At 34.9% G+C, this 15285-nt stretch overlaps 2 protein-coding genes across 2 annotated transcripts; both read right to left on the bottom strand.

The window, feature by feature from the left end:
• Positions 1-2516: 2516 nt before the first annotated feature.
• Positions 2517-4491, bottom strand: LOC113749154 (protein PHLOEM PROTEIN 2-LIKE A10-like). The gene is made up of 2 exons (XM_027292825.1): positions 4395-4491; positions 2517-4151 (listed from the first exon to the last, which is right to left on the bottom strand). The coding sequence occupies exon 2, from the start codon at positions 4055-4057 to the stop codon at positions 2771-2773; it is 1287 nt and encodes a 428-aa protein (XP_027148626.1). The 5' UTR covers positions 4058-4151; positions 4395-4491; the 3' UTR covers positions 2517-2770.
• Positions 4492-10850: 6359 nt separating this feature from the next.
• LOC113750114 (U-box domain-containing protein 30-like) lies at positions 10851-13514 on the bottom strand. The gene has a single exon (XM_027294051.1). It carries the CDS (start codon positions 12741-12743, stop codon positions 11397-11399), a length of 1347 nt encoding a protein of 448 aa, XP_027149852.1. The 5' UTR covers positions 12744-13514; the 3' UTR covers positions 10851-11396.
• Between the last annotated feature and the right edge of the window lie 1771 nt (positions 13515-15285).

The raw sequence follows: 15285 nt of genomic DNA, 5'->3' as shown, positions 1-15285 counted from the left end.
CAGAATTGAGTGGTTTCTTGTACCCACAAAGAAAATTAGCATACATCTTAATAGCAAATGTCACATCTTTGTTTTAAAAGTTGACACACCAGAGAAATGCAATAAAATGACAATAGAACATCACCATTTTTCCTTCTTCCTTTCACATCTTAATTTCTACCACCAGGTCCCCCCCACCCAGGACTAGAGGAGGAGCTTCTCTCCTTAGCAAAGCCCATTTGTCCTGCAAAACAGGAGAAAACAGCCAAATATGCCATTAATCGATTACTTGTCATGGCAAACAGAGGAAAGATGTGGCATGCTGTTTCTTTCAAGCTAATAAAGTATTGAGTCAAGAACAATAGTTGCAGCTACTACTCCACGTAGACAAGTTCTGTAGATAGAAGGCGCTTTCACTTAGTTCTGAATTTCTAACCAAGTCCTGTTCTCTGACCATCACAAGATCGAGATTTTGTCTTGCTTTAATAATTAATGATTCCATTTTTCCAGGTAACACATTAGTATAACTATATACTAACAACGTTTACCTCCAGGTTAGGGCTCTCAACAGTAATCAAAACTTGGCTGTTGCTAGGACCAGGTGTCGTGTGAATTTCCAATTCAGACAAGAGACTGAAGTGCACTGAATGATGGAACAGACCAGAAAGGGGAAAAAAGAACCTTGGAATGAACCTTCGGCAATGACATCAGTTTCAACACTGGACTGCATGAACTGCAATTTCAGTCGAAAATAACCATAAGCTTTCATACGCACCACTGGATTAAAGCTTGTCTTCTCACTTGCTAGCATGAAGGAGACGAGTAAATGGAGAGATGAGTCAGTGCAAGAACTCTTCCTTCTTCAGCAAATTTGAAACCTCAAAAACCACACAAGTGATATTGGACAAACATTAGTCTCAGGTGATGTGTTTCCTCGTAAAACATGAAATCTCATAGATTACTTTCCTATTTTCTAACACTCATAACATGTCTTTCACAGGAGAACAGAATCACCTGAAGTAGAGCAGTGGAATCTAAGAAATCATTAGCTTCAGTTAGTCTCCACCATTTACTTGTTCATGTCTAATGTATTTTGATGATCAACTGAATCAAAAGGGAAAGATAAAACAGGAAAGTAGGCACAGATTTTGTTCAAAGACTTCTCTTTGATAAAATATATAATTTTATTGTAAAAAACCAATGCAGAATGGTTATCTGTGCTCAAAGCACCAAATCAGCATCGTTGGCACAGGATGGAAAAAATACAGTAATTAAAAGGAAAATCAAACTTTTAGGCAATTCACAAATGAAGTGACAAAGGGGTATAACTATATAAAAATGACACAGCAATGCATCACATACAAAATACTTTAAGACAATATGATGACATCTGAAAGTCTTATCCAAATTTTGTCTAACACGTTTTACATTCCTCAAATGCTGCTAGTGATGAATCTTTGCACCAGCCGAATTATCTCTGATTCATCTCGTAGGAAATCTCCTTAAGTCTCAATGTCTGATGGATTAAACATTTTCCCAGTTGACATGGTTCTTATATGAAATCAGCAGATTGGTATTTGGCCACACAGACAGAAGAAAAGATTGTAAACATGAATTAATACTTTAAAGTAAAAGTATCATAAAAGGTTATCAAACAACCTAGATGATTGCAACCTAGATAAAACAACCTAGATGATTGCATCAGTAAAAGTGCAAAACTTCAATCCACAAAGGAGCATAACATGGTATTATTAACTTCACAAGGGTAAAAACACAAGATCAAGCCATAAAACACCAAGCTTTATCTTGGTACTTTAAGAGCTAAACCTTATTGTCCTCGCTTAGGACTCAACTTTAAGCATGATTGGAAAAAATATCCAATAGTCAAACGTGCAGAACCTCAAAATACATACAGATGTCCAAGATACAGACTACATGCATTTTTCTAATGAGTATCTTAACTAGTATCTTCGCTTAGCAGAAAGACAAACTTGGATGAGAGACCTTGAAGTAAGAAAATTTGACAATCAGTTTGACGAGACTTTAAGATAACAAATCTTCAGATTTTTGTTCCCAAGCTTGGGATCACAATCACTAGAAAACAAAATTCAGACAAGACATATTGATTATATATTTGACGCTGCAATCAACTTGAATTGACACAGCTGTTTATCTCATAATACCTAATCTCTTCAGTTGTCTATGCCACAAATATTGCTTTGTTCACTAAGATAACCATAGATGATAATTGACTATATTGTGATTCCATTACATACAGGAGCCAGCTAGTATTACATGATTCTAACATCACAAAGTTAAAAAAGACAACGCCAGCTAATATAAAGCAGCAGACACACTAACACTATATACGTTGCCCAAAATTTACCAGATGCACATGATTTTCTCAGATAGAGTTTCCTACCTTTGTTCCTAACACTCAAGTCTTTCATGATTCAAGCCACTGGCTTTCTTCAAAAAGGCAAGAAATGTGCGCCACAGCTCAAAAACTTTATCATCCAAATAGAATTAAAACCAACTCTCAAAAATAAAAGAGAATTTTGCATTTAATTGTATTATATTCATAGCTACATAAATATATTCCACTGGTACAAAAATTCATAGATGAACTAGATTCTCATCTTCATTAAGTTCAACAATGAACCGATACTGTTTGCATTTTGAGAACCTATCATTCATTAATTAGTATATTCAACTAACTTGGATACCAAGATGCTTGTCGATCTGTGTTCTAACTATTTTTACACGTTACAAAAGAAAGAGACCAATTCATTTATGCAGGCAACAGAACACGACCACTGCCCAACACATGCAAGAGCAATGCAAGGCATATGGTAAGAATAACAGCTGACTTAGCACCAACATATCTGATGACTTCCAATCCGCGATCAATAATGTCTTCACGGATTACAGCAAAGCTTCTCTTTAGCACCTCTGAAATCTTCCAAAAGAAAAACTCCACAAGCGATCTGATGGTTTCAAATGTCACCCTTCCAGTCACATCGAGAACGAATTTCCTATTGCTTGGCACTGCCAAGGTTGATGAAACACTGCTCACCCATCCATTATTCTGAGTGTTGATAGATCTGCTTCCTTCTTGAATCTTACTCAATGCCACTTCTTGGTCCTGAAGTTTACTGCTTCCCAAACTAGCTGCTTCATTCTGATCAACTGGGGAACAAGAAGAATTTGAATTCGACCCAAGATCAGGTTTTGAAGCTGTCAGCACCTGGTGAGATGTCTTAACAAATGTTTCCACAGCCCCATTAAAGACTGAAACCAGAATGTCTCCAACTTGATTCTGATGCTTAGGATTAGTCAAACCAGAGAAAAGTTCATCACAAATGTTGATGTCCATTGTTTTATCAAGATACACAGCAACAGCAGTGCTCACGAAAGTTTTTATACAATCAGCTATAAGGACCTTACATCTATCATCACAAACCACATTTACCCACCCAGGCGTTGACAGTGAACTCGAATTCACGTTCAACATACCATTATGCCCATCTCCATTCAATCCTTGATTTAATTCACCATTCGAGTGAAACCCCATAACCAAATTCCTTGCGAAACTGCCAACAACAACCGAAACAAATCCAGTCCCGGCACTGGACGTCAATTTATCCATAAACCTATCTGAAAAATCAGATTTGCCAACTTCCTCAGTCTCACCCCTGTTTTCAGACCTATAAGCCCTTAAAACCCCAATTGCAATAGCCTCGCTAACCTTAGTCAATGACCCGGAAAGCTGATCAGATCGAGCAATTTTTGATAGCTGCTTCAAGCTAGTGGGAATTTCATCAGAATCAGACTGCAAGAACTCCTTAAAATCCTTGCACACAATACTGATGGTATCCGAGGATTTGGATACCATTTCAGCAACTGCAAACAAAGCTTCCAATAACTTCAAAAGTCTCCTCCTTTTCTTGGCAACACCAGGCAAGTGATACACTTTATAAGCCCCATAACTCGAGAAACCAACCAACCCCAATATGATTAACCACTTCTTCTTTTCCTTAGTATAATGCAAGCCCCTTTTCATCAAGTCAAGATCCATATTCAACTGAAAACAAAGAAACCAAGCACCTACTAGAATTTTTCCATTGAACTTCAGAATATTCTGTCTTCAATGTATTCAAGAGTCGGAAATACTAGCAAGCACAAAGGAAAATACAACAAAATGAGTCCTGCAGCTCAAATTTGATGAAACCCTAGGAAGAAACAGAGAAATTACAAGGAAATAATGTGCTATTTCGACGATCGAGAATTGTGGATACGGATTGCCAAAATCGAGGAGCCTAGGGATTAGTTTTGACAAATTGATTGAAGAGTTATTGCTACATAGTACAACTGCTAGTATTCATAGAGAGAGAGAAACAGTTGAGGTAACGAACCAGAGACGACGAGGCGTGCCGTTGTAGAGAGAGGAAGACAGGGGGTCTGTTTGGCAATAGCCATCGGACCAAGCAAATGCTTTTTATTTTTGTTTTTGATTTGGTTTTCTTCGGTTTTTTTATTGGTTAGTTTATTTCTGACTCGGCCGAAATTACCTGGAAAATATTATTGGGAATTGAATTTGATTCGTGGATGGGAGGACGGCTGAAGAATTGTAACTACGAAATAAAATTCGTCGGGTTTCATCATTTTGTTTCCGTCACGGAAGAAAAAACCCAATGGGTCAACCGGAAATTTAGTTCAATGGCAATATGCCCCCTAATCTCTAAGTAATTTGCAATGGTTTCATCATTTTTGTTAATCTTAGTTCTTCACCGTAGAGGGTCAAATGCTAGAGTTAAGCCAAATTTTTGATCTGTTAATTGGCGTCAAACATGATCGGTGGGATTGGCATTAGCCATGTGATAATTGGAGCTAGTTAATCAATGTCTTCAAAGTTGGATTTGTTTGCTTTTGATAAGCCGTTAAATGTTTTTCCATGAAATTTCATGTGAATTCTATTGAGTTGGAAATTTTCTCTTAAAACTAAATAAACTATATATTAGTATATCAATTGTGACCACTTGAATGTCTTTACAGTATACATGTCAATGAGTTGAAAGCATATGAAATAAAGAGTTAAGACCATCTTGCAATATGCTACTGACAATCTTTTCTTTTTATTATTTTCTATTGTAAATTTTTTTTATTTTTGAGATATATATATGTCTCTTAAGTGAAAGTTATTTTCTATAGTATCTTATAGTTACGCATCTCCTATTGTTTATAGGGCTTCTTCACCATATTCTTGATTCCTACAAGCATTATCAGATTTCGAAACATTTATTTTTCCACTTCTTAAGTTTTTTTTTTGTTTCTTAATAAATACCTAAAAGTACGTTTTGAAAGTAGTTGAAAACAAAAAAGTTAACAACTTAATATTCAAAGGTAATGCCACGTGTGATAGAAATAGTTGAAAGCATGCTTACATGCTTATAAGTTATAATAGTTCTAGTATAATATCCAGTCAAATAAAAGTCACTTTTTTAAAAAATGTTACTTATTTAAAGAGTACTAGAAATCTTTTCATTCAAACATCCTAAAAATTTCATTTGCCCCTTTTTAAGTAATTTGAGCATTATGCCAAAGATTAATATGTAGCATGGGGCTAAAACACAATAATGCAGAATTTAGAGAGAATTAGAAATCAGTGATTGTTGAAGGCCCTTAATGAAATAACTCCAGCAATTTAGTAGCCGCCATCCTTTTTTTTTTTTTTGGTCGAAACGGCAGGTAGTAGCCGCCATCTAGTTCTCCTTTAATGTGTGGAGATGGGCACGTGTGAATGTGTGATCGGCTTACTTCCAATTCCATGGTTGTTAAATGTGGAAATTGAACAATAAGTCCATAAGTAGAAGAAGGTTCATTAGGGCTATACAAATAAATAAATATATAATTGTATTTCCGTCATCCAAGCCTTCAAGGTGCTTGATTGGCAACGGGAGGAGTTGGGACTGGAGGCCCCCGCCCCCGCCCCTTCCTCACTAATTCCCCTCACCCTAGCTTTATTATAGTCAAATATTAGTAAATAATTAAATATTAAAATATCAACAAATCATCAAATTATTATCTATTTTAATTTTATAATTAAAATTTATAAAAATAATTAAACAAATGTTATCTGAATACAGTCCAACATGATGAAACAAATATAACTAAAGTAATCAAGTTTCACTTTTGACACAAATACATTTACCAAGTCATTATTGTGTTTTCTTTTGAGAAAAAAAAGTGTTTTCTGTTAAGTGTAATTAGAAATTTAGTATAAATGTATTAGTAAATTTAGTATAACTAATTAATAATTTCTATTAGTAGATATGTATAATTATTAATATAATTGATAATATCAATTATATTACACATACTAATATATATTATATAATACATATAAATAATAATATTCATTATTATAAATTTATAACTAATTAAATATTAGTAAATAATTAAATATTAAAATATCAACAAATCATCAAATTATTATCTATTTTAATTTTATAATTAAAATTTATAAAAATAATTAAACAAATGTTATCTGAATACAGTCCAACATGATGAAACAAATATAACTAAAGTAGTCAAGTTTCACTTTTGACACAAATACATTTACCAAGTCATTATTGTGTTTTCTTTTGAGAAAAAAAAGTGTTTTCTGTTAAGTGTAATTAGAAATTTAGTATAAATGTATTAGTAAATTTAGTATAACTAATTAATAATTTCTATTAGTAGATATGTATAATTATTAATATAATTGATAATATCAATTATATTACACATACTAATATATATTATATAATACATATAAATAATAATATTCATTATTATAAATTTATAACTAATTAAATTAAATAATATATATACATATATATTTTTATTAATTTTTTTAACGGATAGCGGGACCAAAAATAGAATAGGGATATACTCACCTTCCCGCCAATCCAGTGATGAAAAAAAATTGACGCATGGTCTATCGTCGCCCAGTGGAGCTAGTCCACTGGCCCAACATGGATGAGAAGCTGAACTGGAAACGTTACCATTTACCAAGCCATACGTTGTAGTTTGCATGTTCGGACGATTAAGGCCTGGAAATCACTCTCATCTCGAATTCGTGCTTGTCTGCACGGACCTTCCACCACTTACGGTACGAATACATGCAACACTACTTGATTTAATATGCAAAATCGCCGGTTTGGATGTCAAGTTTTTTTGCCTTATTTTAATACACAATTTTTTTTATAATAACTTTATCTACAATTACCCTTTAAAAACATCCCAAAATTTTAATATACACATCCAACATATCTAAAAACATACAATTTTTTTTATTTCTTTCCTCCTCCTCCCCACCTCAATCCACTATAGACTAGTGTGCCAGCGGCTGCTCCCTCCCCTATTTTTCTCTCCATTTCTTTTCTTCCCCTTCTTTCCGTCCCTATTCTCTCCCTCCTCTCTTCCCTTGTTTCTCCATTCTCCTCTCCTCTCCTCTCCCTCCTCTTCTCGGCCCTCCCCCTTCTGGTCTCACGGCAAAGGGAGAGGAGAAGGAGGAGGGAGGGAGGGAGAGCGAGAGAGGAAAAATGAGGGGTGAGGTGGTGGTAGCGGTCAATGATAGGGAGGGAGGGAGGAGGAAAAGCAATGGTGATGTGGGGAGGAAGAAGAAGAAAAAAAAAAAGAAAAAGAAAAGAAAATTTTTTTTCTCCAATTTTCAAATACACAAGATTTTTCTACAATTTCTACAAAAGTTACAATAAAATTTATAATAAACGCCCAGCAAAACTCGCCATCCAAACGAGTCCATTTTTCACACCATTCATGAAATTCAGTACAAATGTTACGATGTGCCAATAAGAAATAGGTAGAATGGGACTTTTAACCATAACAGGAAACTTCGGACTCTCATGCTATCCAAGCGCAATCCAAAGTGGGGAATATTGAGTGATGTAAGAAAATCATACCCATCTTTGTTGACGTCTAGACGCCTTAGTTATATCAGCAAGGTATCACATGCCAGGAAAATTCTGTAATGCAGTTAAGTCAAGAGCAAAATATGCAAGGTTTGTTCTTATTCTCTCCCTTAGGAATCTTTAGTGCACTTTCCTATCCCATTCTCTATCTATGATGCCAAAGATAGATGTCACTCTAGTGAAGACTTATAAGTTAGGCTTTATTTAAAGGGATAATTTTAGAAACCTCTCCTGAGATTTCTGACAATTTCATTGAGCTCCCCTAAAATTTAAAAAATTACACCTACCTCCCTTGAGGTAATAGTTTTAGTAACAAAACATTAAAATAACATTGACATGGTCAAATTTTTAAATGAATACGCAAAAATGCCCTAGTGTAATGAGTTTTAATTTACTTCTCTATACAATTATAAGATCATCTAGTATAATTATAAGAAAAATGTGCCAAAATTTTCATGTTCATACCTATTATTTGATAAAAAACTATAATAATAATTTTATCACTATGATAGGATACTTTTTTATTATGGATTTAGATTTATAAGATAGAAAAGAAAATGTTGAAATAATTCATTTAGAATTTATGAATTTTTTGAGTAGTAGGATTATCATAATTTACTAGTGGTTTGGGCCATTTTTTGATTTATTTATAATTTTAATACCAAAAAATAGAAAACAAAGGTCAGCAAAAACATTAGATTGCATATAAAATTAACTCATAAAAAAATCAATAGTTCGACATTTGGTTACAATAGAAACTAGAGGTAATAATGGTAATTTTATAGTTTTATTGGCAAAAAAAAGGAAAAAGAATGAAAAAATAATTTTAAAAGTCATTCTAAGTATAACCATACAAAACAAGAGAATTTCATTAAAATAGTTAAGGGCGATATTATCATTTCAAATGACAAGGGAGGCATGCATAATTTTTAAAATCTCGAGAGAGAGATGAATGAAATTGTTAAAAACCTCAAGGGAGGTTTCTGAAATTATCCCTTATTTAAACATCAAGTTCGTAATGTAAGGTGTTAGCAAATTAAAATGTGAAGGAATAAAAATTTTTCATGAACACATTTTTCAATTAGCTTTTTTATCTCACATATATTAAATCGCTATTCGCTACGATACATTTTTCTACAAAAACTTCTAAAATTAGCAATACAAACGGACCTTTGAAACGGAATTGGGTGTTAAATGGCCATGGTAACTACTTGGAACTTTTGTCACAAATGCAATATGTTTTAACTGGGTAAAAGATTACATTTGTTTTAGTTTGTTAACTATCTGTTGCATTGGGGGACTTTTGACGCTTAGGAGAAGCCTATAAGTTAATTTGATTCTAATCAAAATACACATTTCAACATCATTAGAGAGGTGAATGGCAAGTAGGGTAAAAAGGGGGATAGAAGAATTAACCATTCCTGCCTAACGAATTCAAGATAAAAAGAAATGCCAAATTACATTCGAAGCTCAAGTGGTAGATTAAATTTTAATAACTCAGGCAAGAAAAGAAGGTTAATAGTTATAATCAACTTTTTCAATAGCCTTTTATTGTGAATTTCGAATAGAGTGCTTCAACCAATTCAACTTTCAATAGACAAGAAAGGTATTCAAATTATAACGAAATCCAAGTTATGACACTAGCAAGAAGCCACAGTTTGATTTCTTTTTGCATTTCACAAGGAACAGCATACTGGGAATGAGGGAAAAGTTGGCAGATCTCGTATTCAACTTTAGAGAAGGGCACTTAGAAAACACACACACCATTCAACGTTATAAAAACTTTTAATAGGCTTCACCTCCAAGGTTGCAACTTTTTTTTGGGCAATTTCATAACTTTTTCTCAGTCAAAGATCCCAAATTGCCAATGCCAACAAATACTTGTTTCTCGCTCTCCTTTTGAGGCAAAGGCAAAGGCAAGGCAAGGTCTCGTGTGCTTTCCAACCTTCTTTTTTATCCTCCAGGAAGTTCCTTTTTTTTTTTCCCTGGGCCAAGATTAAGGCCAAGAAGGAAGCAGTACGTGGGGGTGGGGCGTCTGTTAAGAGAACAAGAAAGTTGAAGCCAGCTCTTTTCATCCCATCATTCAATCTTCAACATTGAGAATATACTCTCATATCTTTCAAAAAAAAAAAAAAAAAACTGTGAAGCATTGTTACATTAGACATGCAAAAGTTCATATACCAAAGTGGTCAGGCAACCTTTGAAACAGTAACAGTTGAAGACTTCACCAATAGACCAATTGGCTGTCCTACCCTGCTGTTATGAATCGGAGACTAGCGCTTGCTCCCCGTCCCTTTTCCCTTCGACCTCGAATGTGATGCTTGTATTCGGCAAAATACCTGAAGAATTAGTTGCCCCAGCGCCTCATCAAGAAATACTAAGCTGTTCAGGGAGATAAACTCCAAAAAAAGAACGTAAATGCAAAGATCCATAGAACTATTCACTGCATGGGAAGTTGGAACTATACTCCAAACAGATGTTGTTCTGGTTTGCAGCTATCACTGCTTGAAAAAACAGAAAACTATTATATTATTTGTGGTTCAGTGAAGATCTCCCAGCAGATGTACTCAGGTTTAATGTAATTCTGTTCCAACCATACAATAGACTGCATACCATCTAAGTTTAAATTTGACAAGAGATGTAATAGTTTAAGAAATTAATACTGGCAACAGGAAAACAGCATTGAAGAATAGCAAGATTGACAATTAAAAGATGGTGTACATTCAATAAGATTCAACTATAGCAATGAAACCGGTAGATGAATGGTAAAGTAATTGGAACATAGATGACTCTCCAATAACAAGTATCTGCAATTTCTTTGAAATTTGAACTGGTTGAAATACTCTACAAAAGGCAATTCTTCAATTAAAAACCTCTAGTTAGAACAATAGACAAAACTGATCATGAAGGTCCTCACGGACCTTCAAGAAAGATGCGATAAACTCAATAATTTGGATTAATGGAATGCAAATCCAATAAACCACTATTACAATTGTAAATACAGGGCTGGTAAAATTCTCTTTCCGTACCAGTTTATGAGTGTTTACATTCCCAACTGACAGTAATCCACAAGGTGTTTGCGGCATTCTTTTACATAATGTAGTAACTACGCAGCCGATTACCGCATGGCACCACTTGCCGTAACATTTGTGCGCGAGTTTGGATGAGAGGCTTGCCTGGATTATTGTAAAATACAATTTGGAGGACCTAGAGCAGATAATTCTTGTCCAGTGGTCATTCTCATTTAGCCATAGATCCACATTATGAGGCCTCTTGGAAGACCAAATCCTTTTATCAACATGTACAGGGAGAAACAGGTACCTTGAAGCTCAATGAAACTTTCTGTGTGAAAATCTTTAACCTCTCCGGCCTGCTCAGTTTCTTTCTCCTCTGGATGGAAGAAATGTGACAAGATTTATATGAACAAATCACTACTTCCTCCAATCATTGTATTGTTCTTGTAAGTTTACATTTTGAAATGAAAAGGGTAGCTGTATAATTTAGACTACATAGCTTCAAGAGCTCTGCCGAGCGTTGCTTCAGAACTGGATTGCAACCGCTCTGAATGACAAGAAGCAACTTTGCCGCTAGACCTGCATCAACAGCAAGTGCAGCACATTCCTCTGGAGCAAGCTTGCAAACTGCCCACAAAATTGACAAGGCAAAGTGAGTACAGCTCTCTGACACCTTCATCAATAGCTTCACAATGGCGGGGATAGCACTAGGACAATTCTTTAGAGCCAGACCACCCTCTGGAAGGGTACATAACGCTTCGAGAACATAGAGTGCCAATTCTAAGCACTCGGGATTCAAAGTGGGTAACAACTCCACCAATTGAGGAACAGCCCCAATGCTTACCACCGAGTTCCTCACAGATTCATGTGAGCAAATCATTTTCAGCAATCTAAGGCCAGCCAACACCCCATTCGGATGTCTCTTATCCTTAACTAATCTAAGTACTCCCACCAAAAGACTCAAGCTTGACACGATTTCGGACTCAAAATCCTCCCCGTCGATTAGTATTTCAATCAATTTAGTGCAATTGATTTTCGTATCAATCGAACCCTCATTCAATATGTCTACCATTAACGAAACCTTAGCTGGTTGTCTCAAGTTCGTCTTCGCATCTGAACTAAAATCCAAATTCACCAAAATCCCAATCGCCTCTGACCCAACAGCATGTGTGGTAAAAGGGCCTAATAGTGAAGAAAGCAGAGCAACCCCACCATTATCCACAACTGTTTTCTTGGCTGAATCATGAGCAGAAACAACTTGCCTCAACTCTTTCAAAGCTTGAACTCTAGCTTGACCTTTAACTTTCTTCAGAGTCTCCAAGAGCTCCAAAGCCCTTCCTTGCACATCCTCAGACCTCTTCTTCATAGCAAGATACTTCTGAGTAAACCAGCTGTAAATGAGCTGGTAAAGGGTACTATTTGGGGTTATTGAGTCATCCCAAAGCTCCTGCATTGTGGTGGGGCAAGTGAAGTGCCCCAAAGAGAACCACTTGAGGATGTTGGATCTCTCATAAGTTTGCCCTGTGCACAGGGTCACAGGATCTTGCATTGGCTCTAGAGAGATGGGACAAATGAAAACTGATGGAATTTCAATTGAATCCAGCTCCTCAATCATCTTCTTCAGATCAAATTTTTCCCCAGTAGCACAACTATGAACCACCCCACCACCACCACCCAAGATCCCATCTTTGACTGCAGTTTCCAGATCCAATACCTGCCCACCCCCACTCACCTCAAACCCCTCCCTCCCCCTACTAGATGGCTGGTACATAGGCATCTTCACAACCCCCTTTTGCACCCGAAAAAACACACCTATTAAAATCACTTAAATACAGAAACCCTTTTTACCAAGAGGCTGTGTTGTTGTTCAAGGAACATCACATCTGAAGACCAAGAATGAGAGATGAAGCGTGTGGATGAAAAAAGAGAGAAGATAAAGAAAGTAGCAAAGAGTTTTACACTCCTTTTCTTTTTTCCTCTCTCCCTTCCTTATTGACCAAAACAATCAAGAATTGGTATCAAAGGGGACATCTTTTCTTTTCCTTGTGCTTTATCTGAACTCTTTTACTCTGGTCAAAAAAGCCCTATACTTCATTTTCACCATCATTATCATCATCAAATATTACCAAACACTACTTGTATGATTTTTGATGATGAAAATGATGACAAATAAAATGTGCAATAATCCCCCTTCCCTAATACCAATGCTCTAGTTACTCCCCTTTTAGCTACACTTACCCTCTTCAAGCTCAAAAAGATTGAAATCATTCAACAACCCAGATCAGAAAAAAAGGTAATCAGTACCCCAAAAACAAAGCAAAAAAAATCAAACAGTTCCCACTAAATCTCAGTACACTAAAAATGAAGAAAAATCCCAGCTTTTACTTATTCCCTCAAGATTTAAATCAAGATAGACAATGTAAATGATGAACCAGGAGAATAATTCAGAAATCTTACCAATTTCTAGAGAGAGAAAATTAGAGAGAGAGAGAGAGAGAGAGAGATAACCAGACAGAGAAAAAGCAATCTTCTCTGTACATGACCCTCCTCGTCTACTGCTCTCTGCTTATGGGTCATGGGGCTGGTGCTAAAGAAAAAAAAACCTATAAAATTTTCTCTTTTTTTGTTGAAGCAATTTTTTTATTATTATTATTTCTCAGTACTCTGTGTAGTACTCTATTATTTTACTCTACTGTGTGAAAGGTTATTAAATGTAAAGATGGATTACCGGAAGGATACGGGTTATAGGAGGTAACTTTGACTCTTGGGGCTTGAGCACCACACGTGCACCAGAGCGCGCACTCCAAAGTCACCGAGATATCCGGTTTTTTTTTTTTTTTAAAGAATTCCTATTTTTCACATTTTGGGATAAAATAAGTAGTGTAGGGGTGATTTTTTGAGAGTTTAGGATAAAAGTAGCTGCTTTTTTTCAAGAGGGGAGGAAACCTTGAAACTCACGGATAATCGGAGCCCCAAAAAGACGCAACGTCATTTTGGTCAGATGGTCAACTTATGGGATGAAACGGATGGGGTCCATTCCTTTGATTTACCATTCATCTCTTCTTTTTTCTTTTTTTTTTCTGATACATCTCTTCCTTTCTCTTATTATTCCCATTTTAATTAGCATTAATTTTGAGGATTAACTTTTTATACATTATTAATATAATTTTTTTTACACTAAATTTATGTATCTTATATGATTTAAATATCATACTATTAAATATTTATACAATGATAATGTATAAAAAACTTATTCTTTAATACCATTTATATAGATTAATCTTCGCTGTACTAATACATATATATGTAGCTATAATTTCTTACAAAAAAAAAGAATTTTTTGTCTTTCTTTTTTGTATATTATGAAAAAATTTTGCTAAGTTCACAAAATTCAGTGAGGGAAATTGGTTATTATTCCCCTTTTAATCTGTCCATTTGTACAAGCCATCATTTTGCATTTTCTTCGTGCTGTTTTCATTTGTATTTGTAAAAATAAAAAATAAAAAATTAGAACTGTCATTTCAAATATGTTTTGACATCCGGTCTTCATCTCCTTTTTTATGCTAGGACGTTTAGTCTTTTACTGCTTTTTAATTTTTTAAAACAGGGGGCTGTCTTCTACTACTGTATTCCACTTGTTTTTCAATACGTTGGAAAGGCTTTACAGTAAACAGTAGTACCTTTAGCATTTTCCATTTGGAAGCTTTCGAAGTGAGCAAATACTTTAAAGATATGCTTATCTGTTTTACAAGGCTCACATATATATATATATATTTTTTTTCAATAACAAAAAGTACCATCAATTTGCCCTTCCTATTTTTGACAACGATGTTTTGAAAAATAAATATTCTGCATTTCATAGGAAACAGTCATTTATCAGGGAAGACACATGGAGGGACCTCCTCAAAATTTTGAAATGCTTTGCTTTTAGATTTTTTTGTTTCAATCGTATTCGTTCAGTTATGGTCCCTCTAAAAGAATAAATAGTACTTATGTATCTTGAATGCAATTCACTTTCATGAATCCATTCCTCCATAAAAAAATGAACAAAAAAAATACTCATGGAATGTAAATGCAATAATATGCTTGACGAGAGAAGCCAATGGAGTGTCTTTTGCATTTTCAAAGAAAGCTAGTGGTTAATCCACTTAAAGTCTTACGGTGCGTTTGGATTGCCTCTTTTTTTTAAAAAAATTGTTATGTTTTCTGTGGACACATTTTTCAATCACCTTTTTGCCTCATATATATCAAATCGCTATAGTATTTTTTCTACAAAAAGTTCAGAAAAATACAATCCAAACAAATTTTTGTTGCAAATG

The sequence above is a fragment of the Coffea eugenioides genome, chromosome 10 (assembly GCF_003713205.1).
Source record: "Coffea eugenioides isolate CCC68of chromosome 10, Ceug_1.0, whole genome shotgun sequence".
In the NCBI taxonomy this organism is placed as follows: domain Eukaryota; kingdom Viridiplantae; phylum Streptophyta; class Magnoliopsida; order Gentianales; family Rubiaceae; genus Coffea; species Coffea eugenioides.
Note: the sequence above shows the minus strand (reverse complement) of the source record. Positions and strands in the feature narration are given on the sequence as shown.

Excerpts from the sequence above, each read along its gene's own strand:
- LOC113749154 (XM_027292825.1), bottom strand. The coding sequence starts at position 4,057 with ATGGATCTTGACTTGATGAAAAGGGGCTTGCATTATACTAAGGAAAAG.
- LOC113750114 (XM_027294051.1), bottom strand. The coding sequence starts at position 12,743 with ATGCCTATGTACCAGCCATCTAGTAGGGGGAGGGAGGGGTTTGAGGTG.